Here is a 14,353-nt window from a genome sequence, read left to right as displayed (position 1 = left end):
CACCTCTCTCTCTCTCTCTGCCCCCCCCCCTCTTTTTCCCTCTAACATGACGCCCTCAAAACACGGAGGGTGGAACCCCGAGGGCTAACGGACTGCCGTGTTAGAGTTGAGGGCGGGATGATGAATAGTATACTTATTCAGTTCGGTGTTTCCTTTAGGGTGTGATTCGTCAGTGTTCGGGCGCTCGTTCTCCTGGGCGACGTGCGGTGGGGCATTTACCAGCAGGCCCACTGAATATGTATACTTACTTCATCCCGGAATCTGTGTGCTTGATATGCTGACTTTTAAGTGTGTACCGGGTGTAACAGAGGAGACGTCGATGTCGGAGGGTCAATTTGCGTACCCGCAGGCGCCATGGCGCCTTACAGGCGGAGAGAGTGGGCAAACCAGCCGACACCGACGTCTTAGCTGCAAAGCATCTGAGCCCTTCGCAATTATTTGCAAAGTGTTTGCAAAGAATTTCTTGACGAAATCCAATAGTACGGTATTCAGGGCGAAACTGCATGATACACGCGTGTTTTTATAAGTGACAAGGGGTTTGGAAATAATTTGACCCTCCTGCTGACAATGTTTCCTCGCAGTTTTGGTCCCGCTCAAATCAAAATGCTAAGCCATCTTGATTGATCGTCCATGAGTTTTTTCTCTAATTATTCCTATCCTCTGTATGTGCTGTGCCCTGTCTAGTCTACCCTGAACCTGCTCAGCTGAACTTGAAGGGTTGACGTTATTAATTGGAACACGACGTCATTTATTTTCCTCAATTACTTCTGATTTGGGTGCTTTGCTTTGAACTTCTTGCGAAGAGTGCATGGACACAGCGGAATTTGACAAAACACCTGAACCTTGCAAGTCGCGCCTTCGTTGAAATAGTGAATGTATCTGTTACTTGATACGTACTGGTGGTTTTTGTATTTAGTGTAGTGCGTTTGTGGTTGATATGGGTTGAGTCCGTTTTCCTATGCTGTATGTATGTATTTTTATGCTTTGGTTTGCATGGTAAAGTTGATGCTCTTCGCAGAAGCCGTGTAAGTCGCATGATTTCCTTGCGATGTGCAAAATGCTTCATCTCAGTGCTGTTCTTGTTTGAAAAAAAAATATGCTCGCTAGTCTTAAGTTACGTTGAGTGTTTGTGCACATTTTAATATTTATGGTTAAGGCATGTTTTTAGTTTATTGCCAGAAATTATTATAACTAGGTGTCCACTATATATTAAAAACGTGAGATTCCTTCAGCGCACCACATCCATGTCACTTCTAAAATTTCAGCAATAGCTCATAACGAAATGTCAATTTTCTTAACTATTGCGACAATCCTTTCTTTAAACTCCCGTAGAACTATTTCGTTGAAAAACTAAGTTTATTCAAGCGCTTTCTCACTAACTAAATAGACTCCCGTGCTTTTCAGGTGCACCCGTGCGGCCGCTACAGGCACAACACCGTCGTCTTCATTCTGGCCAAAGAGTACAACCTGAAGAACTTGCGCACGATCCACCGGCTGGACCGGCTGACGAGCGGATTGCTGCTGTTCGGGCGCTCACCCAAAAAGGCCCGCCAAATGGAGCACCAGATCAGAAACCGGCAGGTGGCCAAGGAGTACGTCTGCCGCGTAGAGGGCGACTTTCCCGAGTGAGTACAAACAGCAATAAAAATCGAACGCAATAATGACTCCTTTAGTTCAAATAATTTAACAGTACGAAAGTAATTCCCTTTCACTAAAATCGCTGAATGTACAAAAACCGTCATTTTTTTAGAGAGGAGATCACCTGCACGGAACCGATTGAGGTGGTGTCCTACAAGATCGGCGTGTGCAAGGTGTCGTCCCGGGGCAAGGAGTGCGCCACCTCCTTCAAGAAGCTGGGCTTCAACCCCCGAACCAATACGAGCGTGGTGCTGTGCAAACCCCACACGGGCCGCATGCACCAGATCAGAGTGCACTTGCAGTACCTGGGTACGTAACATTTGTTCGAGGGTCATTTCTCTATCGGCGGAAAAGAGACCCGTTTCGCGCATTACTACTGCTCTATGCGGTCGAGCGCCCAGCTGGGTAGGCAACCGCCGCTCAGCACGATACAGCGCTGTGCGGCGGGTGGACTATGCAGCCAACTGCAGGCGTTTTCAGCCGCTCTCTGAACTCAGTTGTAAGCTGCACCAACTAATGCCGTTCACTTGTTCGACGGAGAGTACCATGATTTATCAAGCAACTGCTTCGTTCGAGCAGTTGGCTTCACGCCTCGCACTGGCCTCACCCAATTTTTAGTTTCGTATTTGTGAGACAAGTTGCGTGCTCAACATTGTAAAGTTGTTATTGTCGGCACGCGCAATACCCAATAGCGCACACTGAATTGATGGCACCCTCCTTGAAGTTGAACGGCATTGGAAAAACAGCTGAGGCTCTCTGCAGCTCAGGGGTGCGTTGAGCGCCTGGCTGGGTAGGCAGCCGCCGCGTCGCGCGCGCGGCTGTGCGGCGGGCGGCCTATGCCGCCGATGGCAGGGGCTCCCGTGCCGTCCGTGACTTGACGCGGTGCTCTTCTGCTCGACCCGCAGGCTTCCCGGTGGTCAACGACCCGCTCTACAACCACGTGGTCTTCGGCCCCAACAAGGGCAAGGGCGGCCTGATCGGCAAGGCGGACGACGAGCTCATCCGGGACCTGGTCAACATCCACAACGCCGAGAACTGGCTGGGCATGGACGGCGACACGGACCTGTCCATGTTCAAGCCGCTGGGCCGGGAGCTGGACGAGGACAAAGGTGCGGGGAGCGGTCGTCAGTGACGTCAATGTGAGGCTCGTCCGTGGGCCCCTTTCCTTCTAAACGGTGTGTGTTGTTGAAATGCTATAGGCGACGAGGACGACGGCGACGTGAGCCGGGAGCCCTCGCCCTGCGGGTCGTGCGAGGACGCCCCCGGCCCGTCCTTCACCAACAACAACAATAGCACGACGCTCAACAACAACATCGTCAGTGGCCTGGTGAACCCCAGCAGCAGTAGCGTGGTGGCCGCCCTGGCTCCCAACAGCGTCGCGAATGGCATGGCCTCTACGAGCACCAGCACAGCGACCGGTATGGTCTCTACGAGCACCAGTATGGCGTCGCCCAGTCCCAGTGGTAGCACGAGTAGCAGCGCCAGCGGCAGTAGCAGTGGCGGCGGCGGAAATAAGGTGACGGTCGCCACCCAGACGGGTCACGAGTCGCCAGATCTGGCCTTCCAACAGGACAAAATGACCCACGACCCGCACTGCTACGAGTGCAAAGTTCGCTACAGGGACCCCAAACCCAGAGACCTCATCATGTATCTCCACGCCTGGAAATTCAGGGTAAGCATGGAATCAGGAGAAAATGACTGTACTAACATGAAAAAGGTAGTCTTATGTTTACTAGCAATTCGTCTTTCTGTTTTCCTCAGGGGCCAGATTGGTCGTATGAGACAGAGCTGCCAGAATGGTCAAAGGTAGACTGGAGTGAGCCTGATGACTAATGAGAATCAAAAATACAATAACATCACCTCCTTGATGGAATCATATACAAGTTTCACAAATTTATCTGTGTGAAGCTTTCATTCATTGTGAGGGTGGTCTGAAAAATCAGGATGAAGCAAGGAAATTGCGTTCCATCTCCTCATTTCTGTCTGTAAAGCTGAGATTTTCCTTGTTTTGTTAAATATTTTTGTTGCGGTGTGATATCAGTTATGAATTGTGAGGATACGTATCATCATCAACTTATATGTAATATTGTCTGCTCGTCTTTTAGTGATATTTTAGTTTTTCTTTTTTCTATTAGCTGATTTCTTGGACATATAGTTCTTGTTGTATGTATGTCCAACTTTTGCTTCTTGTCTCTCTGCCATTCCGAGTTTCAAATTTTTCTTGCTCTTCTGTCTGTCTTCCTATCTTTTCCCTGCTGTTATCTCTATTTTAATTGTACTTTAGTCTTTTGCTGTGGTATAAATCCTTTAAAGGTAATAGTGATGATGATGATTTGTGCTGTGAAACCAGTACTTTCATTTTGTTCTTAATTCAAGAGGGTAGCTCTTTAACTATAAAATTTGTGAGAACTGTGGTTGTTTGTGATTAGCATAGCTATATCAAATGTTGCCATTTTTTCAAGAATATGCGATATTTAGAAGAAAAAAATGCTGCGCATGTATTTGTAAGACAAAACAGTGTTGCCTTAATTATTTGATGAATAGTCCTTTGTACCAAAAAAAGAAAAAAACAATCTTGGACCTTGTACATAACGCTAAAAACAATGTTTTGAATATCTTATCTTTCTTTTCACACCTTTGTGCAGTAGAGTTTGTTTTTTTAAGGGTTTTTTTAAGTACTGTAACATCTTAAATGAGCATTGTATATAGCATATTGATTTATAGCTTGATTTTATGACAAAATTGCAGTGCAAATTTTTGAGTAGCTATATTGACTCTATGATAACTGTAGAGGTAAGACATTTTCTTTTATTTTATGTGATGATCAGATTCAGACCAAAGGATGATGTGAAGAATCAACCACCTGATTCTTCACAATTCAATCATCTATCTACATTGTATTTTTGTAATTGCTATATTTTAATGTTTCTGTGATGATATGAGGGGGCGTTTCTCACTTCTTATGGTCAGGCATGATCTTACCCCTCCATCATGAAAGCATTCACTAGGTGGTTGCTTCATGAGCGTCCGACCAAAAATGTCAAATTTAAAATGACACATACAGCCCATTGTTACAAAAAATGGTATTTTGGGTGGAGTTCTTTAACATTACATCCCATGATACTAATGAGGCATTCTTAACGAGAGGAGGGAAAGCAGTTATATATGAGATGTGCCTTATTTGGATGCATGCTTCTCTTGATATATTTGTGAAAGAAATACACCAATTCTAATAATGTGGACTAATTTAAATGTATCTTCTGTGTAAGCATCCATTTCTTTGCTCTTAGTGTTGGCTGTCATTTGAAACCATAAGTTAAAATGTACGTGTCAAAGGCGCCACCAGTCACAATATTGGCTATCTAGACAAGTTTAAAGCAAACTGTACAGGGTTTTGTATTGAGTTTAATTTTCTTTACCAAATCTGAGGGCCAAACAAAATGCTATATTGAGGCTGTAAAACAATTAAGTCCTTGTAAATTTGGCAGTGAAAGTGTGTTGGCTGGATTGTAGGACCCTTATAGCTCTCAAAGAGGACATGCACACCTCTCTTTCAGATTGTTGCTTTTTCAAAGTTTAGGATATTTATACTACAGATAGCGTAGAAAAAATTTATGTAAAATAGTTGACCCTTTCTACAACAGGTTGATGTTATTCAGAACCATAGATAGAAAATATGAACACAGTTTCATTTCAAGTTTTGTACCTATACAATTCTTACACGTAATTCAAAAGCATAATTTATAATGGAAAATTGGCTTCTACAAGATACATTTAATATAAAACTAAAATTCTTTTATTTTCAAAGTGTTTTGCTTATCTTGTAGATACTGAATATCAAGGGTGTTCTCTGAAATGTAAGAAAATTTAAAGCTAGATTGTGTCTATTTTACAATATTTTAGCATAGTCTTTAATGCCAGGGTGATTCTCTTTACTAGGAGCGTAGCTTTATTAGTGTGATTGTGTATGTGTGTGAGTATGCATGCGTGTGTGTATGTGGGAGTGAAAGAAAAAGTGTGGCCTGTGTCTGTACAGCAAGGCAGCACCAGACTGAGATGAAAGCTACTCTTGCACTACCCTGTCAAATTTTTCCCACATTATAATTTGTTTGCAAATTTCCAGCTGTATACATTTTTTTTTTTTTTATTTTTTTTTTTCTACAAAAAAATTTCTGCAAGAGTTGCAAGTATAGAACTACAGAACTTAATGTTTTTGTGAACAATCAATTTGGACTGCATCTCAGACAGGGTGTTTACTTTTGTTCAAAATATTTCATTGTGGTTTTTGAACGTCTTGCATTGAGTGCTGCTTTGTTGTCTTTCTTTCTCATAAGTGGATGAAAAGATTTCAAAAATTCTGTTTTTTATGATAATTGGGCTTGGCTTGGCTTGGAATACAAGCTAGTTATTTGGTAACAGAGAGTGCATAGCCACTCCAGGTAATTCCTGACAGAATTGTAGAATCTTTTCATCCTCAATTAATCATATCTCTCTGACTTCCCGATTACCTAAATAATATGTATGACCATTTATGCTTTGATGTGAATGTCAGGGTAACAGACTTTGATTCTTACATTCATCCGTACACCAACAGACAATCTTGAAGGTTTACCATGCCCAAGGCCTTGCCTTTCACAATATTCTGCAACCTTAAGCATCACCTCTTTTCTCCATTTTGTGCAGAAATGATTTTGTGCAACTATTAACATGATCCAGCTGAGTCTACATCATATTTTTGTTACTAACTTGTAGCTTCAACAATATTCCCTTAAGAGAATATAGGTTGTGAAAAAGAATGTGTTTAAAAATGATTGCATTCCAGCAAAAAGTAACATCATTAGCTTAATGTCTGTGTAGGGTATCAGGCTGAGTAATTACCCAACTAGCCCTTAGTGGTTTGGAAATGTATTTAGTCAATAGGTTGGTCCGCAATTGTTCTGGAATAAGGATGCAAAATTAAGAATGAAACAAATGAGCATGGTACTATTCCATTCTGTTCCCTTTAGATAAAATGGGAGATGACCTTTCAAATTTATTTTTCTCTTCTCTTTTGGTGAATGATGACAATTGCTGTTAAGCCATCATAATGCTGTAGAACTCCTTTTCTCTAACAGATATTTTCCACAACCTGTTCTGGGTGAGATAGATGCTGTGCTCTCAGAACTTCTTCAAAAAGCCTTGTGCAAGTTCTCTGTTTGTTGCCAAGATGTGATGCAGTTTCTGAATAAGAAACGCTAGTGATATTGTCGACAATGATTCACATCCCATTTTATAAATGTTATTATAATTATTATATTTGTCATTAATTTTTGTTGCTTGAAAGAGTTTTTTTTTTTTTTTTTTTTTTTTTTTTCTTTTTCAATACTTCCTGCAATTTTTGTTAATGTTATAATGGATCAGTTCTTTGTAGCAGACTACTGGAGATAATTATCGATTCAATAGGAATTGTATTTAAAATGTGAACATACTACAGAATGCCATTTCTACATTATAATTGCCTCCTCCCAGCCAGTACATATTGCTTGAATTCAATTTTTGGAACAATGAGGGAGCAATCTGTTTAAGGTAACTCATGATTTTTATTTAATCAAGGTATACAAGTAATTTTAACATATCAGTATCAGATTGATATGAATTTTGAAATTAAAGCCAGTACTGAATGGGGGAACTTGCATGTGTTTCTTTTTAAATGAAATACCACTGTTTTCAGATTTAAATACTCTGAAAAAATTCAATTATCGTCCCACCTTTAGCAATGTTGCAATTTCAGTTTGTGTGTTGAGTTTTAAGTGAATTAAGTGGCAAGTTTTTGAAGAGTCACTTGTTTACCCTTTCAGTGTGTTCAAAAGATGGCGACTTTTGTAAGCACAAAGTTATTTGTTGACAACACCACCTTAATATTGATGTTTACCATAAAGTTGAAAGTATCCTTGTTGATTTCATGTTTGCTATTTTGTTTATGTAAATGTGAGCTATATGGTAGGCAGCAGGACCTTCTATAGTTAGAATGTCTGGAGTTCATATTCTACAACAGATGTGATATTTAGATAAAGCATCATTTGACGAGAGCCTGAAAAGAAACTGCTGAGACAATTTTTAAAAATTTAATGTTGAATTGTACTATTAAGAATAAATTTAAAGTAAGTTATCACAATGATGTGTAGATACATTTTAATAAAGGATTTGAAAATGATGCACTTTGCCCAATTACCCTCATGAACCTACAGCAGGAAACTTCATTCCATCCAACTAACATATGCGATTGATCACAGATAACTAAGGCTCGAAACTAATACTTTTTCATCTTTAATAGTCTTAAAGAGAACATACAGTATATAAACAAATTTACTTAACATCTGGGAAACTTAAGTGCTTAGTCATAATCAATAAATACAACTTATGAGTAAAGGAGCAATGCAAAAAAATTAAATAAAGATAGAAATAAAAGAAACAATTCTAATTGTGAATGCTCCATCAGGTAACAGTTTCAGGTTCCAAGGTTCATGCTAGATCTTCATCATCGTATAAGTCTTCAAACTCTGCAAGAGTAGAAGTATTGGATAATACTCAAATATACAGATTCTATTCTTGTCTCACTAGATGAAACGTCACAAAGTAACGAAGTACTAACAAAGTTAAAATGAATGAAAAATGACCCTACTACTTACGATTGAAGAAATCAGTGTGTACTGACTTCTCGTTGGCTGCAAGGTCCATTAGAAGTCCACTAGATCCACCAGCCTGTAGAGAGCAAAATGACAGTTGAGTTGATAACAGTTTGTGTTCAAATCAACGACTACATGAAACCCTAAAATGAAAATAGAACGAGCACAAATGAAGAGGAATGACACCTTCTTTCGACCCATACGAAAAACTATGTCATGAAGACGGTCTCAAATTTCACAAAATGCAGATTATCTGCTCAAAGCTAAACAATGGACAGAGGAGAGGTTATAGGCCCCCACGAAGTTGGCCATGGTATAGTACGCCTACCTCGTCAATGTCAACATAGGGTCCAGCACCCTCGGGAAACATTTCATCAACGACGACAGTAGCCTTCATACTTGAATGCTTGAAAGGAACGGGCCTTGAACCGTGTCTATCAAAAATGTGACGTTTAGTTTGAACAGTTCTTGGCGCAGTTCTTGTTCTTCTAGTCCTTCTATCCTCAGTGGCCGATTCAGATTCTTCCTGTAGGGGTAGAGGCAACGGATCGTCTGTGGCGACGATAACGAGGTCCGCCTCTTCATCCATCGCAATGAAACTGCAAAATGAGGGAAGAAGTGCAGAGAGCAACTGTACCTTCCATGCGCCACTGTAAAGAATGACGCAAGTTCGAAGGCAAAATCGGCTTCAGCAATAAAATTTGGAAGGTTGGTAACAACAGGCAATTTCAATCACGTTCCGTGCCCTTTGTTTTACAGAAAAAAATTGGCACTTTGCAATTTGACAGCTCTTTCATTCCATACTGTTTATTGTAAAATTGAGAAACGAGTTTTTGTGCAGTTTTGAGCAACTAAACTTTTTCTTAAACATACATTCAGAACTAAATTCTGCTCTGAATGTTATTGTTTTGACCACCACGTTTTCAAACCCTCGGTACCTTTCGCGCCTTTCCATGTCCCGTTCCCCCTCGGTTTCAGCAAGTCGATGACCACTCTGGAGGACGGTGAACTCTGGTCGAGGATTCGCCAAATTTGCGAAATCGTGTCCTAAATTGCCTAAGCCAACGCGTCTTCTTACTGCAGGCAGGTGTGTGTCTTAGCGATTTGTCCCCAGGACCAACAGCCCCAAGGTGCGCTGTGGCCGTGGTTGGTAGTGGTTGTGGCAGTGGTTGTAGCGCAGCCGAGGGTGGTGGTGGTGGTGAAGTCAGTGCTTGTTTTTCTCCTTCAATTTCGGCAATATTTCGATGTTTTGGATTTAAGGTAACTTTTTTCTTTAGTCTTCATAGTTTTATCCTTTCTTCACAATGTCGGGGAAACCATTATGTCACTGTAAAACTCAGCAGCTGCTCTTGGCTTGTACGTACGTGATGGTCGTAAGGGGGTCTATGCAGGCTGCAGGGGGTTGCAAAGGCAGCTCGGTGTCTGACTCCGAAGGCCAAGCCTGTGGCGCCACTACAGTGTCAAGCACTGGATGATAAATTGAGTGTGATTGCTTCAACAGTTGTGTTTGATAGTGTCATTGGTATTGTGCATTTCGTTTTGTTAAGGACTCTTTGGATTCTTTTCCTCATTACAAGTGTCTTAAGCTATGTAAATGAAGTGTTAGGTTATAGCATCAGTTATCAGATTAAGGCTGTCAGCCTCTTTCTTTTTACTGTTAACTTTGTTATCATTCACCTCCACTTTGGGTTATGCTCAAAGGGAGCTCTGATATGATTCATTGTAATCACCAGACAAATATCGTTGTGTACAAACCTCCTTATTGTCAGTAAATTGAACACTGAAAAGTTACTTCTTGTCTTTCTGTGCAGGTTCATTGTCAAGCATTTCCTCAGGAGCAATACGATGGGTGAACCAGTTGTTTTTGTGACTGGTAACTCCAAGAAATTGGAAGAAGTCACTCAAATTCTTGGTCAGAAGTTTCCACACAAGGTAAATAAATTTTATGTTTTGTATCTTTGAAGCTATTGCACCTTGGAAGGTCAAAGAGTATGGGATGAACCTTCAAGGATCTTTAGTACTTTTGTTTGTGTAGGAGGGCGAAATCACATCTTCAGCTAGCTTTATACCGGTAATGTAAAATGGTGTGCATTTTGCATTGGAGTTGCCTCTTGGGTGCATTCAAGCAGAAATTATTACCATGGTTGATATCTGTTGGCTCACTGCCTGTGTAGAATGCAATATGATATAGGACATATTTTGTACTTGATCTCAGTTGACCCTATGCCCCTCGCATCCATTCATTTCTGCCTTGTGTCTTTAATTCCTCAGCTTCAGATTGATGCTAACATTCTGCTTTGGTGCAAAGTACCATTTCTTTTCATTTCCCCTTTACTGCTCCCAAAACTTTGATGTTCTGCTATTATTTTTCTTTTGCAGTTGGTGTCCAAGAAGTTGGATCTTCCAGAATACCAAGGGGATTCAGATTACATTTGCAAACAGAAGGCAAAGGCAGCTGCTAAAATTGTTAATGGACCTGCCCTGGTGGAAGATTCGTGCTTGTGCTTCAATGCCATGGGTGGATTACCAGGTATGTCACTTTACTTTTTGGTAAATAATTCTGTTAGGCCTATGTCAACTAGAGTTTCTCCCAAATACAACTTTTAATCTCACTGATGCCTGATTGTTGAAAATATGCACTGTCATTTTTGAGTTTATGGATATTACAATTGTCCCTTGGTTGAGAGTGATGAAGCATTCTCAGAACTTGCTGAAGGGCCCTTGGCCTTTGTATTTTAGCTGAATTTTTTCTAATCATGAAGTCAATAACAGTTTGTTTTTTTTATTTAATGGCCCTCCCTTTATCATAATGTCATATTCAGAGCAAAGGAGGATATCTGGATCTTCAAAGTGTAAGGGGAGAGGGTGGGAAAAACAGAAAAAAACACAATAAGACCAGCTTGCCAGCTAATAAGTTAATATATTTTGATGTAGGAATTGTGATGTATCTCTTACTGTACAGAAGACATGTCATCAAACTGAAAGTAACAAATTTTACCCTTGCGGGGTAGGTCGTGTTCCACGAAAACCACATCCTTCGCTGCAGCGAGAAACTGTGATCTGCAACCTTCCACTTCTCTTTGCTGAAGGACATCCAACATGTCTAGAAGAAATCACGGAATCGCAGTTGGAACGCTTCATCCCTTTCATGGTGCAATGCAGTTTAGGTTCTAAACCAGCAAGAGCACCTGCTTGGTGGCCTGTGGGATTTCCATTTGTATTTCCCCTACGCAAAGTACCTGCAGTTGCTGACCGCTGGAAGCCTTGGTTGAAGACTTTAGTATGTAGATGTTATTCATATCATGGTGCTGAGTACTTACTTCGATTCTGTTCTCGTCTCTATGCAATGTGGCCAAACCAAATCAGAATTCGTGAAACTCAAGATGGACTTGTTAGCCTTTTTCACCTTGCAAGTAGGAAACATATAATTACTATGAGAAAGTTGAACCAGATTTATGATCAGGCTCCTTTGAGTCCTCGCAAGACTTTGTTACCTAAGAGGACATTGGTTGACCAACAGCAACAACAAATGGATATCTATATGTGCAGCTGGTGTGATAGAGAGTTCTCTTCCTCTGCAGACGTACGCATGCATGAGAAGCATCATGTTGGTAGCAATGTTACTAGCTGGCAGAGTCAGGAACAAGTAATGCAATACCTTGGTTTGCAACCAACTCGAGGACCTCGACCAATTCATAATTCTATTCATAATCGACAGAGGCGTGCTGCTTCTAAGCAATGTATGCGTCGAAATTGTTCAGTTCCTTTGTCTTCACCTCTAGGATCCTTACTTTTACGGAATACTGTAAGAGGCATGATTGACAATCATGGAGATAGTTTAGAACACATGGAAAAACATTGTAAAAATAGGGATCGTTATCACACAAGCTCATCACGCTTTCCTCGGCGGCACTGTGGTATGGCCAGTTGGGATCAGGATGACTCAAGTACGAACTCAAGATCATCAAGCCCATCTGATAATGGCTGGTCACACATGTATTGTTTTAATAAACAGCAACGTGAGGAGAAAATGGTGTTACTGAATACTGATTTGAATGCCAGTTCAAGGCAGAATCTTAAACTCTGTCGTCCTCTTAGTGTTGTGATACAAAGTACAGGCAATTCATTGTAAAATTACTATAATTTACCTTACTGGGTAGAAAAACTAAGTGTTTGATTTAGTTCCCTAATCGTGTTTGCTAAGCAGATCTTTGACAAAGGTTTTATGCTGACTTTTATTTGTATGTGTGATACTTCTCAAAGGAAAACCACATGGTGCTGTAAGAAACTAAGGAAACTATTCCCTTTGAACCCAACTGATATATTTTCTTTACTACGATATTTGTTTCTGCAGAGATTGGGACATGAGATTATGTTAAAATCAATATTTTTCATGAAATTGTGTCATTATTTTATTGGAGAGTTGGAACATGAGTCATGTTTAAGTAATCATTTCTTGTATTTAAGTTTCATTCTACCTATCAGAATCAATTTTATTTAATATTTTATTAGCCTGTCTTTTCACCCTCAGTTCTTTATTTTTGGTGGCTATGGCATCCCACTTGTTAATTTTCACTCTCATTGTATTGTATATATTTATTGGACATAAGTGGAAATAAATGTAAAAATGTTTAGTGAGGATGTATTTATCCTCTGATTGTGATCCTGTTAAAAGAATTTAGAACTCGTAGCACACTATTAATGGATTTGTTGGAAAGTGCAAGACTGAAATGTAAAGGGTATTTATGAAGAAGGAAAAATCTTCTAATCAAGTAACCATTTACAAAAATTACTGACTAAAAAAAAAATGATAATTTTGTATATTCCTCCTTTGTTTGAATAGACGCTGTACCTTCTAATGGTATATCAAACACTTCTCAACCAAGGACTTAGTGAATGGTCCTCTTACAAATTCTTTTATGGGTTCTGAAATTGTCCATGCTGTTACTACTACTTTCATTATTGTGCCCACCAGGTCCATATATCAAGTGGTTTCAGGATACTTTGGGGGCGGAAGGCCTGCATCGCATGCTGACTGGCTGGGAAGATAAGTCAGCATATGCTCTCTGCACTTTTGGTTTCTGTGCAAGTAGTGATGATGATTGTGAAGTTTTATTATTTCGAGGACGCACAGATGGTATTATTGTCAGCCCAAGAGGGCCTGGAGACTTTGGATGGGACCCATGTTTTCAACCCAGTGGTTACGAGCTTACTTTTGCTGAAATGCCAAAGGATGAGAAAAATAAGATATCTCATCGAAGTCGAGCTTTGGCAAAATTAAGAGAACATTTTACCTCCAGTAATTAATTCCTGGGACAGAAAAGCCTAAAGCTGGCTTAAAACAGGTATCTGTCAATATCATGACATTCCTTGCCTTCCCTGTAAAGTTTATGTGTACATCTGTCTTCCTCTAAAAGCTCAAACTTGACTTACATTGTAGGATTTAAGTTTTCGGAAATAAGTTGTGTAGTGATGGTACTTGTGGAGATGTTTCACAATGTGATAAAACCTATGAACTGTAGTTTTTCAGAAATTTCTGAATCAGATGCAAATTTATTTTTTTTCCATATATTTTTAAAGAAAATGACATTTGTTAAGTTCATTGTAATTAAGCACTGCAAGCAGCAGCAAATGCACTAGTAAAAATATGCACTAGTATGGGTGTTGCATAGTATACACACTCATTATCTATTGCAACTTTTTAGGCGAGCTCTGCTGGCAAAGCTCATGGCACACCATTATGCTTATGCTCCATTCATTTTGGCATTAATTTAAACCACAGCTTTTGCAGTTTGTGCCAAGTAGGTTTCTCATTTATGGCATTTCATAAATTTTGTTCTTTGACTACAAGATGTACTTGATGATCTTGATACAACTTTGTTTAATTTCTACCTAATGGTTATCATGTTCAAAAATGTGAGGAGAACCTTGCTGTGAAGGTGATGCACATATTTATTGACAATATACTGTTTTTGTTATGAATTATTTCTTGATCATTTGACCTCTACCTCTATTGTTGAAGTTTCACAGGCCAGTAAATCAATTTTATT

At 40.1% G+C, this 14,353-nt stretch overlaps 3 protein-coding genes across 14 annotated transcripts in view; 2 read left to right on the top strand and 1 right to left on the bottom strand.

Moving 5' to 3' along the window:
- Positions 1-7,831, top strand: part of LOC113206171 (pseudouridylate synthase RPUSD2-like) — a 13,121-nt gene extending 5,290 nt beyond the window's left edge. For all 3 annotated transcript variants that reach the window (XM_052273517.1, XM_052273519.1, XM_052273518.1), the window contains 5 exons: positions 1,405-1,625; positions 1,751-1,947; positions 2,544-2,747; positions 2,838-3,310; positions 3,400-7,831. In XM_052273517.1, the coding sequence (XP_052129477.1) occupies positions 1,405-1,625; positions 1,751-1,947; positions 2,544-2,747; positions 2,838-3,310; positions 3,400-3,471 (1,167 nt within the window). In that variant the 3' untranslated portion in view covers positions 3,472-7,831. The remainder of the gene's footprint in view (positions 1-1,404; positions 1,626-1,750; positions 1,948-2,543; positions 2,748-2,837; positions 3,311-3,399) is intronic.
- LOC113206177 (uncharacterized) lies at positions 7,729-8,968 on the bottom strand. Its single transcript, XM_026422133.2, has 3 exons — positions 8,632-8,968; positions 8,307-8,379; positions 7,729-8,177 (listed from the first exon to the last, which is right to left on the bottom strand). Exons 1-3 carry the CDS (start codon positions 8,890-8,892, stop codon positions 8,140-8,142), a joined length of 372 nt encoding a protein of 123 aa, XP_026277918.1. The 5' UTR covers positions 8,893-8,968; the 3' UTR covers positions 7,729-8,139.
- Positions 8,876-14,285, top strand: LOC113206174 (inosine triphosphate pyrophosphatase). Of its 10 annotated transcripts, XM_052273513.1 has the most exons (6): positions 8,993-9,011; positions 9,282-9,390; positions 10,115-10,235; positions 10,339-10,374; positions 10,683-10,833; positions 11,315-12,941. In XM_052273513.1, the coding sequence occupies exons 3-6, from the start codon at positions 10,149-10,151 to the stop codon at positions 12,433-12,435; spliced, it is 1,395 nt and encodes a 464-aa protein (XP_052129473.1). In that variant the 5' UTR covers positions 8,993-9,011; positions 9,282-9,390; positions 10,115-10,148; the 3' UTR covers positions 12,436-12,941. The 10 variants fall into 10 exon arrangements, with proteins under 10 accessions (XP_026277907.1, XP_052129473.1, XP_026277905.1 ...); XM_026422122.2 differs by lacking the exon at positions 9,282-9,390 and having other exon boundaries at positions 8,876-9,011; XM_026422120.2 differs by lacking the exon at positions 8,993-9,011 and having other exon boundaries at positions 9,225-9,390.
- Positions 14,286-14,353: the final 68 nt, after the last annotated feature.

The sequence above is a fragment of the Frankliniella occidentalis genome, unplaced genomic scaffold, assembly GCF_000697945.3.
Source record: "Frankliniella occidentalis isolate FOCC.00 unplaced genomic scaffold, Focc_3.1 Scaffold279, whole genome shotgun sequence".
In the NCBI taxonomy this organism is placed as follows: Eukaryota; Metazoa; Arthropoda; class Insecta; order Thysanoptera; family Thripidae; genus Frankliniella; species Frankliniella occidentalis.
Note: the sequence above shows the minus strand (reverse complement) of the source record. Positions and strands in the feature narration are given on the sequence as shown.